The sequence below is a fragment of the Wasmannia auropunctata genome, unplaced genomic scaffold, assembly GCF_000956235.1.
Source record: "Wasmannia auropunctata unplaced genomic scaffold, wasmannia.A_1.0 LD336044.1, whole genome shotgun sequence".
NCBI lineage: Eukaryota > Metazoa > Arthropoda > Insecta > Hymenoptera > Formicidae > Wasmannia > Wasmannia auropunctata.
This window is the reverse complement of record NW_012026846.1, coordinates 93472-111465: the sequence shown is the minus strand read 5'-3', so window position 1 is coordinate 111465 and position 17994 is coordinate 93472. Positions and strand designations below refer to the sequence as shown.

The 17994-nt window shown below is 40.7% G+C and overlaps 2 protein-coding genes across 3 annotated transcripts in view; both read left to right on the top strand.

The window, feature by feature from the left end:
* Positions 1-1530, top strand: part of LOC105451770 (puff-specific protein Bx42) — a 2916-nt gene extending 1386 nt beyond the window's left edge. The window contains exons 5-8 of the mRNA XM_011692433.1: positions 105-240; positions 354-612; positions 734-1115; positions 1234-1530. Of these exons, the coding sequence (XP_011690735.1) occupies positions 105-240; positions 354-612; positions 734-1115; positions 1234-1444 (988 nt within the window). The 3' untranslated portion in view covers positions 1445-1530. The remainder of the gene's footprint in view (positions 1-104; positions 241-353; positions 613-733; positions 1116-1233) is intronic.
* A 6947-nt stretch (positions 1531-8477) lies between these two features.
* LOC105451769 (receptor-type tyrosine-protein phosphatase kappa) overlaps positions 8478-17994 on the top strand; it is a 63589-nt gene continuing 54072 nt past the window's right edge. Inside the window, exon 1 of one of the 2 annotated variants that reach the window (XM_011692432.1) lies at positions 8478-9026. In XM_011692432.1, coding sequence (XP_011690734.1) covers positions 9024-9026 — 3 coding nt within the window. In that variant the 5' untranslated portion in view covers positions 8478-9023. Of the gene's footprint in view, positions 9045-17994 lie in introns of both variants that reach the window. The other variant, XM_011692431.1, reaches the window with a different exon arrangement.

Sequence of the window (17994 nt, the reverse complement as noted above, 5' to 3'; positions counted from 1 at the left end):
ATGTATATACAATAATATATACGTATATGTGCCCCTGCAATTTCAGATGAGTAGGCATTTGTGGCGCCTTGTGTGCACACTAATGTAAAGGTTTGCGATTGCAGGATTAACAAAAAGATCCCGCGGGGACCTCCGTCTCCGCCCGCGCCCGTCATGCATTCCCCCACGAGAAAGGTGACGGTGAAGGAGCAAAAGGAATGGAAAATTCCACCGTGCATAAGCAACTGGAAAAACGCGAAGGTATCTGCAAATATTTTATGCCTAATGTCAATTTCAAGACGAGATAATATTGAGATATTAGTTTGATACATTCGATTCTATCTAGAATTAAACGAAGCTGCGTTTCATTCCAGGGTTACACAATCCCGTTAGACAAACGTCTCGCCGCTGACGGTCGGGGCTTGCAACAGGTTCACATCAACGAGAACTTCGCCAAGCTAGCGGAAGCTCTTTACATCGCTGACAGAAAGGCCCGTCAGGCTGTCGAAATGCGCGCGCAATTGGAAAAGAAATTGGCGCAGAAGGAGAAGGAGAAGAAGGAGGATCACTTGAGGCAACTCGCGCAAAAGGCCCGAGAAGAGCGCGCCGGCTTGAAATCTGCCGCGACGTTAGGTTTGTGCAATTGTCATTTTACATGCAAAATAAACAGTAATGAAAGGAATATTCCTGATAGCATTGAACTGAGACGTAACTATTTAAGTGAGCTGAAGCAATGTTGTCTTCCTCTCGACAGATAAGTCCGAAGAGTCGCGCGAGAGGGACCAGCTCAGGCAGGAGCGGCACAAGGATCGCGCTCGCGAACGTAATCTGGCTCGCGCCGCGCCTGACAAACGCTCCCGCTTGCAACGCGAACGCGAGCGCGACATTAGCGAGCAAATCGCCCTCGGCTTACCCGCAAAGAGCATTCCCAGCACGGGAGAGGCGCAGTTCGATCAGCGTCTCTTTAATACCAGCAAGGGAATGGACAGCGGTTACGGGCACGATGACGAGTACAACGTCTACGATAAACCGTGGAAGGATGGCAATTCTATTGCCTCGCACATTTATCGTCCTAGCAAGAATATTGACAAGGATACGTATGGAGACGATTTGGAGAAATTAGTTAAAACAAACAGGTGAGAATATTTTTGTGATTTTGTCTGCAGTAATATTTTTAATTCGTATAATTACGAGTAGATCTACATAAATTGTCGTCATCAATTTAAAGCTATTGTCGCTTGTTTCTTATTGTAGATTCGTTCCTGACAAGGAATTCAGTGGAGTCGACAGGTCAGTCGCGCGATCGGGACCAGTGCAGTTTGAGAAAGACGAGGAAGATCCCTTCGGTCTGGATCAGTTCTTGAAACAGGCTAAGCGCGCCAGTAGCTCAACCACGACAACAACAAAGCGCAAAGATGAACGCGAACAGCGTAGGGACGATCGTGAAAAACGTAGGAAGCATTAAGTGTGCTTAATTCTTTCGCGCGAGGTATTCTTAACAAGTTTATTCCACGTTATGGGGAAAAGTAAATGATTAAAAACATAGGACATGTAACAACATTTATTTTTATTTATGTACCGTACACTGAGAAAAATTTTTTGTATTTGTAACTTTATTTGCAAAATGCTATAATTATGATTATTACTACTATAATATTAGTAATAATAATGATATGCTTAGTTTTATCCACAGATTTTGATATTTACTATAAATTATAGTTGAATAATTGTAATTGCAACCATTTTTATGGCAATAATAACTATAATATATAGTAATTTTCAAAATTTATTGATGTCAACTATATATATTTGTTGATAAATCTGCATATAATTATTATTACTAATGTTATAGCAGTAATAATCATAATTATAGTACTTTGCAAATATAGTTACACATACAAAAAATTTTGTTTAGTGTATATATAAATAAAAGACGTAATACTTTTTAAATATAATTCATTATTAATTATTGTAAAAATGTACTACAATTTTGTTTTGAAAAGTTACGAAATAATGGGCAATACACGAATTTCATCATCGCACTAGAATCATGGACCGCATTTTAAGTGTTCTTATTTTTATTTAGTATAAATTTAGAAAAAAAGAATTTTGTACAGCACATGAATCATACTAATAAATGTTGCCATGTTATTGTACACTTCTTTTTAATAAAGTAAAATTTCCGTGAAGAATATGGTAGCATAATGTGCATGAAAATTTGAACCTCTATCCGCAACTTCCCGTTCTATTTTTATTACTAGCTTCAAGGAAAAGCAAACGCGTTTAGCATTTTAATAAGGAAGCTTCACAACGAACTTAATACCCAACTGTATATAGGAGAGAGGACTTTATAGATCGTTTTACGAGCGAAAATTATTACTTTCTTTTTCATTTATCTTGGATTTCATCGCAGAATAATGCAATGTGTTACACATTTCCTTGTTTTTAATCATCAAGTATTTATTCCCGTTGTAACGTCGAATGAATTTTTAACTTGAACGATACGATACTGAGAAGACGCGATTATATATAAATATAAAATATATAACTGAGGAAGAAGTTCATCTTTGAATCTTTATTAAAGAAACCTAAATCCGATTTAAATAGAATTAATAGAAGGAAAATATTTAAATCGGCGATTCAAAAGATGATAGATCTCTGAATTTCGTATCTGAAGGGACCGAATCAAGTATATATTTCTTTTTCAATTTTTACGTGGAACAGATTTAATCGACCCATATATCTTTTTATGCGATGTAAAGAGAAATTCTCGCGCAACAGACGTACGAATGTCGCAGCACCAAGCGGCATTATACTATTTCGATCGATTGGTAATCTTCGTGCCCTCGTGCCAAATTTGACATTGGTTACCCGCGGACGCGAGCCGCTGTCTTCGAAATTGAATAAAAAGCCAAGCCCGAAGGTCCCCCTCGCGCGGCCGCAAAAGCTAGTAACAAACAACAAATCCACCGCGCATTTGCACCAGCCTTGGAATGTCGATCAGGAGCCGTTGGATGTTTGGCCGGTTTGAGGAATTTCCACGGTTTGGCCGTTCGCCAATCGGTATAGCGCGAGCATGCCGACGCGCTCCGTTCCAAGCTATTAACTTACCATATTCGAGTGCCGCCGTTTGACTGCGAGATGGACGTGTGTCTCGACCGAAGAAGTGCGCGGCTGACCAAAACCGGTTTTGCCTACTGCGTCGTCCGCGTCGAGCAGGCACCGCGGCGGCAAATATACACATATATGATATATAGTCATTGAAAATATTTGAAGGACGAAAGATCTATCACTTTTTACGAAAATCGAGCATCCGGTTTATTTTATTGCCGAATATTTTTGTACGTGATATGTTTTTCAGCATGTAAAACGTATTTTACAGCGAATTTTTTCCCCGTAAAAAAAAGGATCCCTCTGTCTCTGTCATTTTTTCATTTTCCTAAGTAGCAAATATGAACAAACAATAAAATTCACGGTATACAAATACTTTGATGATAAAATAAGCTCTTGCTTTTTTTTTATGAAAATAGTATCTTCGTGTGTTCTCTACGATTATTCGTCACTCGTGTCGACTTGATGCGGGCGGCACAGATATACAGTCGACTCGGGTCGGCCGCGTATCTCTTTAGTCGAAATATATTCATCTCGCGATTAAACAGTGATTTGGGGCGACGATATTCAGATGTAATAATATACAAACAATCTCTCTATAATGAAAATAATTTTTAAAATAAACGCAAATGTAATTACTCTTAATAAAAATAATAATTTTAAAAATACAGCTTTAACATCTGGCTTTGTTTGCAGCTTTATTAATCTGGACATATTTTTCCATAAAGAGATCGGATTTTTCTCCGTGTTTTCGCGGGAGTTTTATGACAATTCGCGACGTGCCGACAGCTAGCGGATCTTCGGCATGCGAGAAAAACGATGAGGATCCCGGCGCGATCGGATAAACGTATCGGTATTTTTAGTAACCGTTTCCGACATCGAAGCCTAACATCTCGCGCGCGTGTGTGTGTGTGTGTATGTGTGTGTATGTGCGATGTTACTCATCGTCTCGCGTGTCTCGCCTTGACGCTTTACACGCTACTTTTAACGATCTCATTACTTAACATCCGGTCACGGGAGAGCAATGCCTCGTTTCCGTTTGCGCGAGAGAAATCTTCTCCGAAGCAAAAATCCGGCGCTTCTGTGCTGTTTCGCGTATATACACAAAGTTAAATTACTATGTGCAAACACATGTATAACGCACGCACGTAAGCACAAAGTTCCCGAGGAAGCATATATATTCGCACGACGATTATGAGACGAGCGCGCGGATTCCCTGCGAGGCCGGAAATTGCATCGGTCTCGCGAATTGCAGTACGAAAACAGCGCGCGACATTTTCGAGTGAAAAATATAGCGTGTCGTGCTCGCGAATGAAGATTTTCCTCTGACGATCGATTGACGACGGACTTTTCTCGACATGGCCAAACGATGTCCATTGAATTTTTGAATTCCCCGAACGCCCTGGACGGCTGGACGGGAAGATTTCGCGCGTCTGTGTCACGCATATGTCAGAGGCTAATGTACCCCATTGTACAGCATGCAGCAGCAGCAGCAGCAGCAGCGCGTGCGTTAGAGCTCAACTCCAAATTTCCCGAGTTAATGCCATTCGAGAGCGCGCATTAAGCCGTATAAGCTACAACGCAGCTTTAATCCTGGAGCGCGTGACCTATTTTTCGCGCGCACATAAATGCAAATGAACGTAAGTGGGTCCAAAAATCCTCGAACACCACCGCCAGAAACTCCGGTGAAACGCGCGCGATGTACATATTTCAAAATTTCTCACATTCCGCGTACGCATATATTGTACATATCTCTATACGTCGAGCACGCGCGAGCATCATCTCGCTCAGCCATCGCTCTCGTAAAATTATCGCGTTGCGATCATCCTCGCGGCGTTACATATATATACGGATGAGCGAGCGGATCGGGACGAGACCGCGGCGCCGGCGTCTTAGCCGAAAAATTACCCCCGTCACGCGAGAGATCTATTTTTCAGAACGGATAAAGGGGATCTTCGCGTCGGATTTTTCCACCACAAACCCGCCCGGCGCGACCCAATTACCGCATTTCCCAATTAAATCGGGAAGCTTTCGCGCGCGCTCGGGAAGAGATCGCGCGAGCTTTTCTCGGCCGGGGTATATCGCGACTGTACGCGCGAGAAAGACAGGGAGAGAGAGAGAGAGAGAGAGAGAGAGGGAGAAAGAGGGACGAGCCGAAAAGCAGGGAAATATCGTATAGTTATTTATAAGCTCGGCGCGAGGGTCGGCGCTTAACCTTGCCCGACGTGGACCGTCAGGCATGTCACCTAGCCGTTTTATTACGACTGTGCTCCCCGCTCGAAACGTAGTTCCAATTGGGTCAGGTCCACGTCTGCTTTTCGGAGCGTTTCGCTCGGAGCGAGCTGCTGCCGACAGTACGTATAGCTACGACGGCGAATTAAGCTCGCGCGTCCCTTGGTCCCTCCCCCCCTGCACTGCATGGCTCGATAATACGCCGGTAATAATTTATTACGACGCTTCAAACGGGCCTTCGTCTGCCAACGACTGCATTTTGTACTTTCAAATGAATGGCGAATCTCCGAGATGACTAAAGAGAATTTCGCGACCAAAAAGTCTTATAATATTTTCACTATTTCAAGAAACTAAAATATGACGTGGACAATTAAATGCATTTTTCTACATTCGTAATTTTTATAATATTAACTGCTTACATGTATTTTAATATTATTTTGATATATTAAAAATTTTAATGATTGAACACTCACGATATTTTAGACTTATAAATCGATAAAAACTGTTTATAGCATTCATTATAGCTTGTGCCAAATTACTGCTTATTTTTCCATTATACTGTTAATTTGAAATTTTGCACAAAATTTACAGAAGGAAATTTTCTTGCCAGAAAGAAAAATACTTTGTACATCATGACGCATAATTATATTTTTTAAGTCCGTTTATATCCACGTTCTTTCTTCTGTGAAGTTTTATTTTAAATAAAATTAGTATGATCTTTTCGCTTCCCTAGAAATAAAACTGGAAAACTTTCTTTCTAATAGAAAAAATATTATATTGAAGCAAATGGTGACTGTCTTTATTAATAGAGTTATCTCGAATAATACATAATTTTGTTCGCTACTTTATTTCACTTTACTTTCCAAGCCTCTTTAATACGAAAATTCGTTTGACCTTGGTGAGTGTAATGTGTCTTACATTAAGCCAACAGCTAAGTTTTCTTTCTACTCCCTTTTATTATTTCTTCTTATGGGTAACGCGAGAACGATGTAAATTATCTTAATCGTTAATTTTCATTTGTTAATGCATTTGTATGGTAATACTCGCATTTATCTGACGACGCGAACCGTCGTCGGAAGATTATCGATCCGGATAATTTACTTGGACGAGCCGTCTCTAACAATAGAACGAAACTGTAAGTTTAATTGCACCCTAACTTTCGTTGCGACACTGTATCGTGTTGCAATTGCGTTGGAAGATCACAATTGTCACTTCCTGCAACGTCTCTCAGCGACTATCGATCGCACTGGGTATACTCGGTATGCGAGATCGGATTTACGGTATGCAGTTGCAGCAATCAATGGACAGGGAAATCGATTCTCGTTAAACCACGCCTAACAATATTGTCAATATAATAGGTAGAATCCTACGACTTTCTTCTAAGTACCGAGTACTAATTGTAATTGATCCTTGTGCAGTCGAGGTTTAAAGAATGGATAATCGATTGGCAATCAAGATACATATCTTTTTTATTTAAATCGTCGAAACTATCTCAGAGGATTATTTCAATATATTTTAATGTCTCTTGTTCTGACAAGAAAATTGAATTTCTTCCTGCGAATTTTATGTAAAATTTCCGATTGGTAATATGAATACATTCGTTTTACATACTTTTTAAATCGTTTAAATTAATTCTGTCAATTTTCATGAATATATTTTCTTTTAATAATAATTATTATACTACTTTACTAAACTAAAATATATTATATATATATATGGGATTAACTTTTATATGAAGATTTATGGTATCTTATACAAGACAATACACGCGAGACCATCTTTCACACGCGTAATGCACGTGCGGGGAAACTTCGTCATTTGTGGGTTACCGGCTTTTTTTTTATTTTCGAGAAACATACGCCACAATGTAATCCGCTGGCGGTAAAATAACGCAACGACGAACGAGGATTTCCAACGAGTCTGATTAATTTCTATTCGCCGCAGCTCGTGTAATAATTTCAAAACGACGAATAGCAATGGCGAACTCGTCCCCGTTGTGCCGTTTGTCGTCCAATGATAACGAACGCGTTACGCTAATGAAACATTGTTCCGCGACAAAAACGCGAAATCCCGATCATCGGGGACGTGGTGAGTTTCGGTGATTTCCGGCGGGTGAGGAATACCAGCGGGAGCCGGATGTTCTCCCTGCAAGAACGTGGAAAAAGGGAGAATGCAGAATAAGGACGATATTTCATTCCTGTTTCTGTTTTCCTTTGCGGGCAAAGAATACGGACGATAACGAATGCGCGCCCTATGCCGCTAGAATCTTATCCGGAACGGACGCGAGAAAAGATAACGATAACGTGTTCGGAATGGAATGGATTTTCTCGGAACGCGGGGGAGACTTTTTCGTGATCCAAGACGTCGGTTTCTACATGGCTTTTTTAAACGATATGCTGAAACCTTTAATTTGCGATTGATAATTCTACATGACGAGAATTATTATTCATGAAATTTTGAGCACGTCTTGCCTTTAATGCTTGATGCTTTTCTCATGAGAAATCCTACATATCCGACAAAAATCAGAATATCAGAATACTGTCAACAAAGAACAATTTTTTCAATTAATTCGACAGTCGTGTACAAAGTTCTAAATACCACCGTCCTCTGAAGATCATTTCTATAAATGTTGCGTAAATCCCAGAGAGGGAAGAAGAGTCTAGATCCCAATTATGCAATATATTGCGTGCATGGTGCATCTTTCATTATTTGTGACAATAAATTTAACAATTACGTAATCGGATTACGTCCGAAGCGATGCAAAAATCGGAGCTCCAAATTTCTCGCGTTGACCGAACAGGAGGATTTCGGAGTCGCTGCGAACCGAACCCGGTCTCGCCGGTACCAGCAACCGCCAGCCAGTATCAGCAGCATCTGGACCAGCGCGCTCGCTCAGTCTCTGGCTCCGTAGTCCGGTACAACGCGCTCGTCACCAGGACCACGCCCTCGGCGAAGAACCGACGCCGACGCCGTCGTCCCTTCCTCCCCTCTTGAACGTTCGCTCCCGCCGCTCCCGACCTCTCTTTCTCCCTCTCCCCTCTCTCTGTCTCTCTCTCTCACTCTATCCCTCTTTCTCCGCTGGCAACCCTCGCGTCTCGCCCGCCGCCTCCTCGCCAGCCAGCCTGACGGCCCCCCAGGATCTCCTCGTCAGAGCGACTCGACTCGTCGTCGACGGTGACTCGCGCGTTGCCCCGCGTCAGTCCGCCACCGACCTCGCGATCGTCCACGTCGTCGTCGTCGTCGTCGTCGCCACCTGTCGTCGCCGTCGCGTCGTGCCGTGCCTGGTGGTGGTGGTGGTGGTGGTGGGTGAATGATCAGTGCGCGGAAAAAGGAGAGGGGAAGAGAAAGAGAGAGAGAGAGAGAGATAGAGTCGGAAACCGAGCATATAACAGTCGTTGACTCGGGGGTGATCCAAGTGGACCGGTAATCGATCGATTTACCAGTACCGGGATCGGTCGATCTGGGATCGAGGAGAGCGAGAGGCACGCGATCGTGTCACGTTGCGCCGCGCGAGGGTGTCTTGGTCCCGGGGGTTGTTGCTTGGATGACACTATTGGGTGGTGGTGCACATTGCTGATCGAAGAAGAGTCAGTACACGGTGGTCCCAGAACGTTTGATACCTGCCGAATCCCCGCGGAAGGGCCGCGCGGAGCCGCGGTAGACTCGCGATAGTTCGTCAAACTCGGTAGCAGCCGCGTCATATGGTACGTTACAATCACCTGGTATGTCGTGATAGATGTTGTGCACCGTGTAGACGGATTTAGAACACAGCGGAAGACAAGTTTCGAGTATGCGAGGATCGAGCAAGCGTTGGAAGCGTTGTTTGGTCTGGTGTAACGAGCCGGAGCGGTACTCGCATGACAACAACGAAATGTTGAACGTGACTGGTTAGAGTCTGCGGCTACGGCGAAGTCACGTTTCCGCATTTGATTCTTAACGAGAAAATGCGGGAAATGATATGTTTCTTTTGAAAGCGTTCCAGGTGCATACAGGCGAACGATAAAACTGAAAACAAACTGAAAACGGCGAGTCCCAATTCTCGCGTTTGCGAAAAATCGGTTTCCTTAGTTCTGGGATTTGCCTCGAAATGTCACATTGAGAGTTCGGGTTCATATTTTTCTATAGAAATTTATAAAATGGAAAATTATCAGGGGCTGTTTGTTAAAATAAACATTTTGAATAATGAAAAAGCGGGAAAATATTATAAATTTTGCATTGTAAAATGCAAACGCGTTCATCATAATAAATAGTTCATCAGAAATAAATTGGTAAATTAATGACGATGACAAAACAAATATATTTATATACAAATGCAAATGTATTGCTAATTTTTTTATTTTATAAAAGTAATAATTATAATATTTTATTACCAATTTAAATCAATGGTCAAAATTGGAATAAACACTCTGTCTCGTCCCTTCTAATTTTCCATTCCATTCTCCGGAGCGTTGAAAACGGAGAAGTCGAATCTCCCCGACAAGCTCGCGGAGCTCGTCGTAAATTTCGCTGCGATATAATTTGTTACGCTCGCATTTTCTTCGTGTTGGCGAGTAGAAAATATACCATACTACGTTTTCGCGTTGTTTTCGATGATGTAACTGCGTGGCGACGACGACGATGACGACGAGACGGCGGCTCGTAAGAGCGTGAGACTCGGCATGGCGCCGAGCGGAATTTCGACGTTCGCATATATAGGGCACACACGTTTCCACCGCCAGGAAAACCGCTGACTTAATTAAAATCATTCAAATCAACTAAGTAAAATTGCCTCGTGATCGCGGAAGGAGCGAAAGAGGCTGACATCAACATCATTCTTCGCTGTAATAAATCCCGAAGTAGGATAACTGATCGCGTGCAAAAATGGTCGGACATCGGACCGCACTGGGACGAGAGTTTCGATGTTGGATAGACTATATATTAACTAAACTTCGTTATTCGTCACCTACAAATTGTGATTCTGTTAAAAAGTTAATTAATTGAATGCCGTCGGTGTATAATTAATTCTTCCGCGCTCAATGACCACTATGGTGGGCTTAATTAATTAATTTTTATTACGACACTTTTATTCTAGATCGCACAATTTCAACTAACCCTATTTGCGATGATAAACAGAAAATAAGGATTAAGTAATTATTGTGTTAATTACTTTTTATATATATCACCTGCGTCGCAGGTAATATTATCACCTCAGCTTGATTTTCTACGTTGGAAGACAGTTTGTAAGAGTTAAGCGCTAGCTGCAACACGGTTTATCACTTTCAAGGAAAAAAAAATCTTTTATTCTCGACTTATCGAAATCGTGAAAATTTATTCTTCCGTCTTCTCTTTGTATACATATATCGTAGCCCGTGGAGAATTATGCTCGTTGAAATTATAATGCTTTTGAATGCTGACACGTGACACGAAGATCTCTCAACGTTGACGTTTATTGAGTCGGCTCGGATATCTTGCCGGACAATCTCCATATGGTTCTGACAATGTGTAATTTTTTTCGAGAATAACTGGACGGTGTTTTACAAAAAAAAAAAGAATTAATCCAAATAGATGGTTATCTTGAAAAACTAACTAATAAATTCAGACTTTCGTGCCCATTCAGACACTTATATAAATGAACTCTTCTTTTAATTGCACAATTGTGTTATCAATAACATCAGTTAACTTAACTAATTTTGTAAGTAGAATGAGTTTCCTCCATATAACATTATTCCGTGTAAAGACAACGGTATTTCTATTTTTTAATAATATTTATTAACGATATATTAACGATTAATTGATTGTAACGCAGTCCATGCAAATCTTTGCAACATTGAATTTTCATAATTTTTGTTCGAAAAAAAAATACAGGGAGTAAAACTTCAAGAAAAATAAATATTATTTTCCCAAAGTGCAATATTTTTTCGCAACCGATGCCCGTAGAAAAGTGCACTATCATGTTTCCGTGCATTCGCGAGATGTCGTCTTGCTGAAATCTCGTCGGCATCAATCTCGAACGTTGACGTGCACGTAAAAGTGCAACGACTTCAACACTATTACACGTCAGCGACACGCGGAAGAATACGCGTATACTATATGTATGCACAAACGTCCACTTATATTGGATGCATCAGAACACGCGCGCTTTCCTTTTCAATCAATTAAATTTTCCAATAAATGAAAAGCTGACATTTCATTAAGAAAAACTCAAAGAAGAGTAAATTAAAAGTAGAACTTATTATTGGCGATTAAAAATTTCGTACTTATAATTGCAATAAGACGGAAGTTGCATAATTTGGCGAAAAGTGATTTACGTTTTAATGGACTTTAATAAAAGCGTCGCTTCAAGTTACCGTTATTTTTGTTGACTTTTGATTTCTGACTCTTCAAATCCCGCCCTGTTATAAAATTTACAGTTTGCAGAAAGGCCCGATCCTTTACACACGCGTTCTACGTCGCGTTCGTATGCGATTTAAGTGCCATAAGTGCATAGTTTGTGAAAATAACGACGAGTGGCCGAGGCATGTCGGAAAATTCGAAACGCTCGCGACTAATGGACCGCGCTGAGTCAGCAGTATTTCCTGGAGTAACACGCGAAATGCTTGACTCGCGATATATCTCAAGTCACTCCTGGATTCCATATTATATCAGCAATGAATATTATATAACGTAAAATTTTATATAACATACGATAAATTATATAATAATATAACAAACTATATATTCACAAAAGTTATGTGTAATAAAATATATGAATACGTAAAATTATGAAATATGGATTGTGAATTGCGCTTTTGTAAATTGCGAACTTTCAAAGAGCTTTTTCATTTCTCGTGTAAAGACTGAATACCAGTGCCAAAGGCATTTAAATCGCGCGCTGCCTTAAAAATGAGCAATTTAAATATGCAGACACAGAGGAGATCCGAACAATAGGTCTCATGTGAGTGCTCGCGGCAGGAAAATGCGCGAGAGACGACGTCAAGTGTCGCATCGATCGTCGATTCCACCGCAAATTTCCTTTGTCTAGTGTCCACGATGAATAATCACAAAATAAGATAGCAAGTCTGCGAAAGTAGACAATAAAACGAAACAACTGATTTTGTTCCCTCATCGAAGAACTGACACTCGTTCTATAAATGTACGCTAAACTATAAAGTAAATTGTGTACAATGCCCGATAACTTTTACAATGACCGTTAGTAACAGTCACGGCAATCGATCATCGGTTAACGACAGCATGAATAATGTTAATTCTTATACTGACAAAAGGGGGATAATGAAAAATCACATAATTGCGCCATAAATTATCCGTCGCCGTGCAGTGGAAAAACCGCGTGCATGATCAACGGCTTCAACTTTCTAAGGGAACCGAAGGGGGTTTATCCCGACGATAAATGAGTATATCTGGCAATTGGCGAGTATATGTTTATCGGGGTCGGGATAGGAATTTCGCCGTCGTAAATTTATCGTCTTATTTACTCGCATCAGCGGCTATGTTTGCCGGCGAGTATCGGATGCGAGAGCTCCGATATACCGGGAAGAAATATCCCGGATATATGGGCGAGTAGATCGAGTAGGATGGGACGGGTATATACCGCTTCGATGTATATCCCGCGATTTCTCGCAAGGGGGCGGGTTTCCACCCCGGACAGGGTGGCACGGGGGAGGGAGGGGAGAATCGGCAGGTTAAAAATGCCAGTTATTCTACGCGTCTTTATTTATGCCTGCCTTATATCTCGGCGGGCACTGGATTTATCGCCGGATTTCGTTTTGCGAAGGATACACCGATATACGTATGCCAAAGCATTAATTCCGCGCCCATTCTTACTTACATCTCTCCTCTGCCCTTCGCCTCTCTTTCTCTCCTCCCCCCTTCCCACTCCATACTCGAAACCGCGCGGTCGAATTATTTTCGGTTGGAATTCTGCGCGTCCGCGCTGATTCATGCGCGATTTAAATCATTAGGCCGCGGAATTTGGGGCCGCGCGAGCGCGTGAGCGATTACGCGGAGTCGGACTCTCCGAGATTTATGCACGGTATTGTCGCCGCTAATCTAGTCGTCATGTGAGCTTTTAATGCGAAAGAGAAAATCTCGTGTGGTGTATCGAGATAAACGGTTATAGGATTCTCTCTCCTCTGGCGTAATTTTTGTCCTCTCTGTGGATTGTTACCGCAATTTTTTTATAAACGGTTTCACGCTGCATTTTAAACGTGTTTATCTTAATAATAATTAATACAGGAAACAAGCTGAATTTGATGATATATTACGCAAAATTGTGGTAGTAAATTGTACAATTAACGGTATTAAATTACTTATCGCGTTACACGTGTCCGATTATATCACACGTGGAAATTGTCGAAGCATATTGTCATTTGAAACACAATTTATTATAGAATATAATCTAAGCAGATAAAAGTGCGAAAAGAAACAAGCACGTTACCAAGATTTTTAAAAAAATACACTTTCACAACAATCATGCTCCAAAAATAAAGAAGTATTTAAAAATCTTTTGAAAGATTTCTATGTTACAATTGTTACAAAGTTAGATTTTTTCTAAGAATTTTTGAAACCCTAAATATAAATATATTTTTCGTACGTAAGTGTATTTATTAGTAATTATTAACAATATTCAACATTTTAATGTATTAATATTTAATGTATTATGTATTTAAAGACTTGCCGTCATTATTACCTTCATCAGTTTTATTGCGTTGCAGCATTGCAGTGCAGCTCCACATAATTATTCGGCGAATCTGCAGGGTTTTAAAAACTTATTCTCGCGCTAACAAGAAACGCCGTCGATTTCTTTATATAGGTCAGCAAAAAGGTGCACGGGCTAGTCGGTAGGAAATTCGGCGTCGCAATTTGCAGTGGTGATTATGAAGTCATTAAGATACGCGATCTGCTTTATGGAGACACGTAACGTAGGTTAACACACGGTCGCGATTAGTCACGTAAAACAGCCGTCGTTACAAATCTACATAATAACTCGGTGCGTAATTAACGTTATACGACTTTGCATTTTCTTTGTAACATCTCGTTTGTAACATCGCGAGCTATATACGTCCTCCTTTGTCGCGGGTTTAAGTACGAAGTAAGCGACTCGAGCGCGCATTTCGTATAGATGCAGGAAAACAAGGACGCGCGCCTCGGATTATCCGTGTAATTATGGATAAAGATACGGCAGCGGTGCTGCGCGGCTTACGAATTCCAGATGACAATCGATTATGTAGTCGCACGCGCGTTCCTACAGGCGTATAAATCCGATGACTGTTCAACGACGACGGGCATTAGGAGAGAGCGACCCACCTGATGCGAGAGGGCTGTAACTCTCCGGCTTGAGCGTTTACGCAGCTATTGTTCCGTGATAAATCGCCGGGGGTATGCGTGGTATGCATCTCGCGGGGAGTACTCCTGCGCGGCAATCCGTTTTGTTAATTAGCGCGTGAAAACGATTCGTCAGAATTTATGGGGGCGTTTGCGGTGTGCGGATGAGCGTATACTACGAGCTTTCTCGCGAATTTAGACGGGCGCACACGTGACGCTTCCTTCTCATTCCGATCGCGTTTCAAAGGACGGATACTAACATCAGTCACGTCCTTTGATTTCCGTGACGATGACAATCAAGTTATAATTAAAGTCTTGGATTGCGTCGTATTTCGCCTCGGCTCTCGAGACGCTCGCGCAGTTTCTGAAAAATTTCACAAAAATGTACTATTCTTGAAGTATTTTACGCTTGCAAAGAGTTATTTTTAATTTGTCGTATCGAATATTAATTTTTTCTATTTTAAATAAAGGAAGAAGAAAAGGTAGTCACGACAACGAAAAACGCGCTTGACATTAAATAGAGACGACAATACGCGGCTATAATTCTTAGTAGAAACAGAGATTGCGACTGCTACTATCGAATCGAGTGCGCTCATCGACTTTCATACGCGGGAGCAGCGTCTTTCAAGGAAGATGTATTTAAAAACATGTGCATCAAAAGAGCCGACTTCGATCTCGGGGCTGGCTAATGCATGAAAGCTTCGAGAGCTCTTTAAACTCGCGAGGCCCTTCAAACGCACTATTCCTCTTATTGAAATATAAACAGTCACTCGGGAATTCAATATCGATCTCTCGCGAAACCGGATTTGGTGTCTGAGTATAAATTTGCTTCTAATAAATAATTTAAAGCGGTAGATAAAATCACACAAGAACGACGTGTGTGCTGTACGATGTAATATGGATTTTAGCTGGTATAGACGCGGAGAGCTGTCGACCGGCCTCCCCAGTGGATTAGCCTGTTACACGACCGGACTTTCGTCTGTGTATTTAATTGCTGTAACTATCCACAACCGCCAGAATTCAGCACTTCACCGACAAATCCACCAGATATAATTCTGTCTTAAATTATGTCAGCGAATCGTTCATTTCATCGGAAACTTGCCACAGTATACAAGATAAGTTTCTATGTCATCTTATATTAACTTTTTGCTGCAGGATCAGTTTTTCACGAAATATGCAAATCTCGCGGGTTTGTAATAGTTTCCGTAATTTCTTTTCTTTACGCTAAAGTAAACTCGTTAAAAGATATTGAAATTAATTTTGTGTATGCGCGCGTGTGAGATCAATAGAAGTGGTATTTCGCCTTGACTCTTCGATCATGGCTCAGAATGAGAACAAATAAATGATTTCCATCTCCGTGCGTCGACTTGACGAGGAGCCAAACATCTGGGTTTTGTTTGCTGCATTCCATATTGATTTTGGAATCACACTGCAGTACAGTGATATCGGAACATCATGAAGAAACTCAAACCGAAAATTGTATTTTAAGAACTTGTCGCGCTCGTCTCTCAAGAAATATGCGAGCATTTAGATTACTTTGAAACAACTTTAATCGAACTATTATCACGTTCAAGATCTTACGTAAGACATACGCCTCTGAACAAAATTAAATGTCAAATGTTAACGCCAAACATGTAATATGTCTGATTGGAATTTTACAAATCAAGAATATTTTACTCGAGTCTTTCTAAGAATTCTTACACGATATTTTCAGGCGATATTTCAGGATATGTTACCGCGCTTGCAAAAATAACAAAGTGAATCGTTGCGAAGCGCGACAGCTAAAATTGCCGCGATCGTTACAGTTTCGCTTTGTGGAATGGAACTGATAACATTGGCGCCACGTTCCATAGGTTTGCACCGGCGGGATGGCGATAACAACCTCGGGACACAAGAATTCAGAGGCCCGGATGGTGTGGTCAATAACCGACCTTCGAAAGAGGCAAGGGGCTCTCTGCCGTTGACTGCTTACAAAACGTTTAAAAATATCCGAGCCACGGGTGCAGATGCCCACGCGGAACCTTGAGAACTTTCCTCATGAAGCAATGAAAATTCTTTCCATTACCTACGAATTTTCAACGGAAGCGCCGCGAATTATTTCGGATGAATCGCCTTGTTTACGCTGTATAATACATATTCTTAAAATATCTCCTCTCATACTTGCACCCCCGCATAAAATTACTATTCTCGAGATTCTAATTTAGTCGTGTGTATATTTTCAAATTTCATAAAATAAATGTTTTCGTAACGTCTAATATAGAAACGAAATAAAAAGCATCGCACATGATTGCCACTCTCTAAATTTGAATCAGTGAATAGTCACTGATTATCAATGATTATTCATTGAATGTATCAGTCCCAAGTATGTCATTGGTAATCAGTGAAATTTAACTTCATTGTCTCTCGTAAATCATTAATAAATAAGTGAATAATCGCTATAATTATTGACAAATTAGTGGACTTCCGCTATTCTCGCTAATTGCACAGTGGATTCGGCTCTGTTTTACTTATTCATTAGCGACGCAAGGCGTTACTGAATACTGACTCAATCAGTGACTTTTCCACTGATTCAGATTTAGAAAGCATAGTAAAGAAATAAGAAAGATTAACAGACGTAGATTTATATTTTTTATTACATAAAGCTGCCATAAGTGTAAGGACATATTCGTATTTTTTGCTATCTTGAAGAGGAATCAATCGGTATTTTATCTTGAATATGAAAAATCTATTCTCGTAAAATCAAGTCGTGTAAGGGCAACTATATCTCGTATCTCGTTTCCTATATCAGCTTGCGCAAAAAAACGATATGAAGGAAGCAGAACTTTATTTGAAAATACCGATGTGCACACGCTTCATGCTTTCATAATATGTTGTAAAATCATGGTAGCTGTAAAATTATAGTAAGGATCGATCGGAAGGAGGTTTCTCCCTTCATCTTTTTTCTCGAAACAGTAAACAAGCGTGGAAACCACAGAAAGTTTTGCCGGGGCACGTCCACGAATGCAAATAGAAATGAAACGCAAATAGGAGTAATTATAATCCCGAGCGCCACAAGCAAAACCTCGAGTTTCATTTAAGGTTTACAAAAGAAACGCTACTTCGATAGTGGAGAAACTCGCGGAATGGACCCGCAAAAATAAGAAATTGTCGGCAGATTTATCGAGATTTTTTTACACGTATTACGATTTAAGAATTAATTGCATTTTCTCAGACTAAAAGTCTCCTTCAACGTTAAAATTACAGGATTAATGTATAACAGACATTTTATAAAACCTCGTCAGTTTGACGACATTTATTAAAAGTTAAAATATGTAAAGAAATTAATTACTCCACCCCATATTTTCTTGAAATCTTTTCCAGGATGAAGTAATA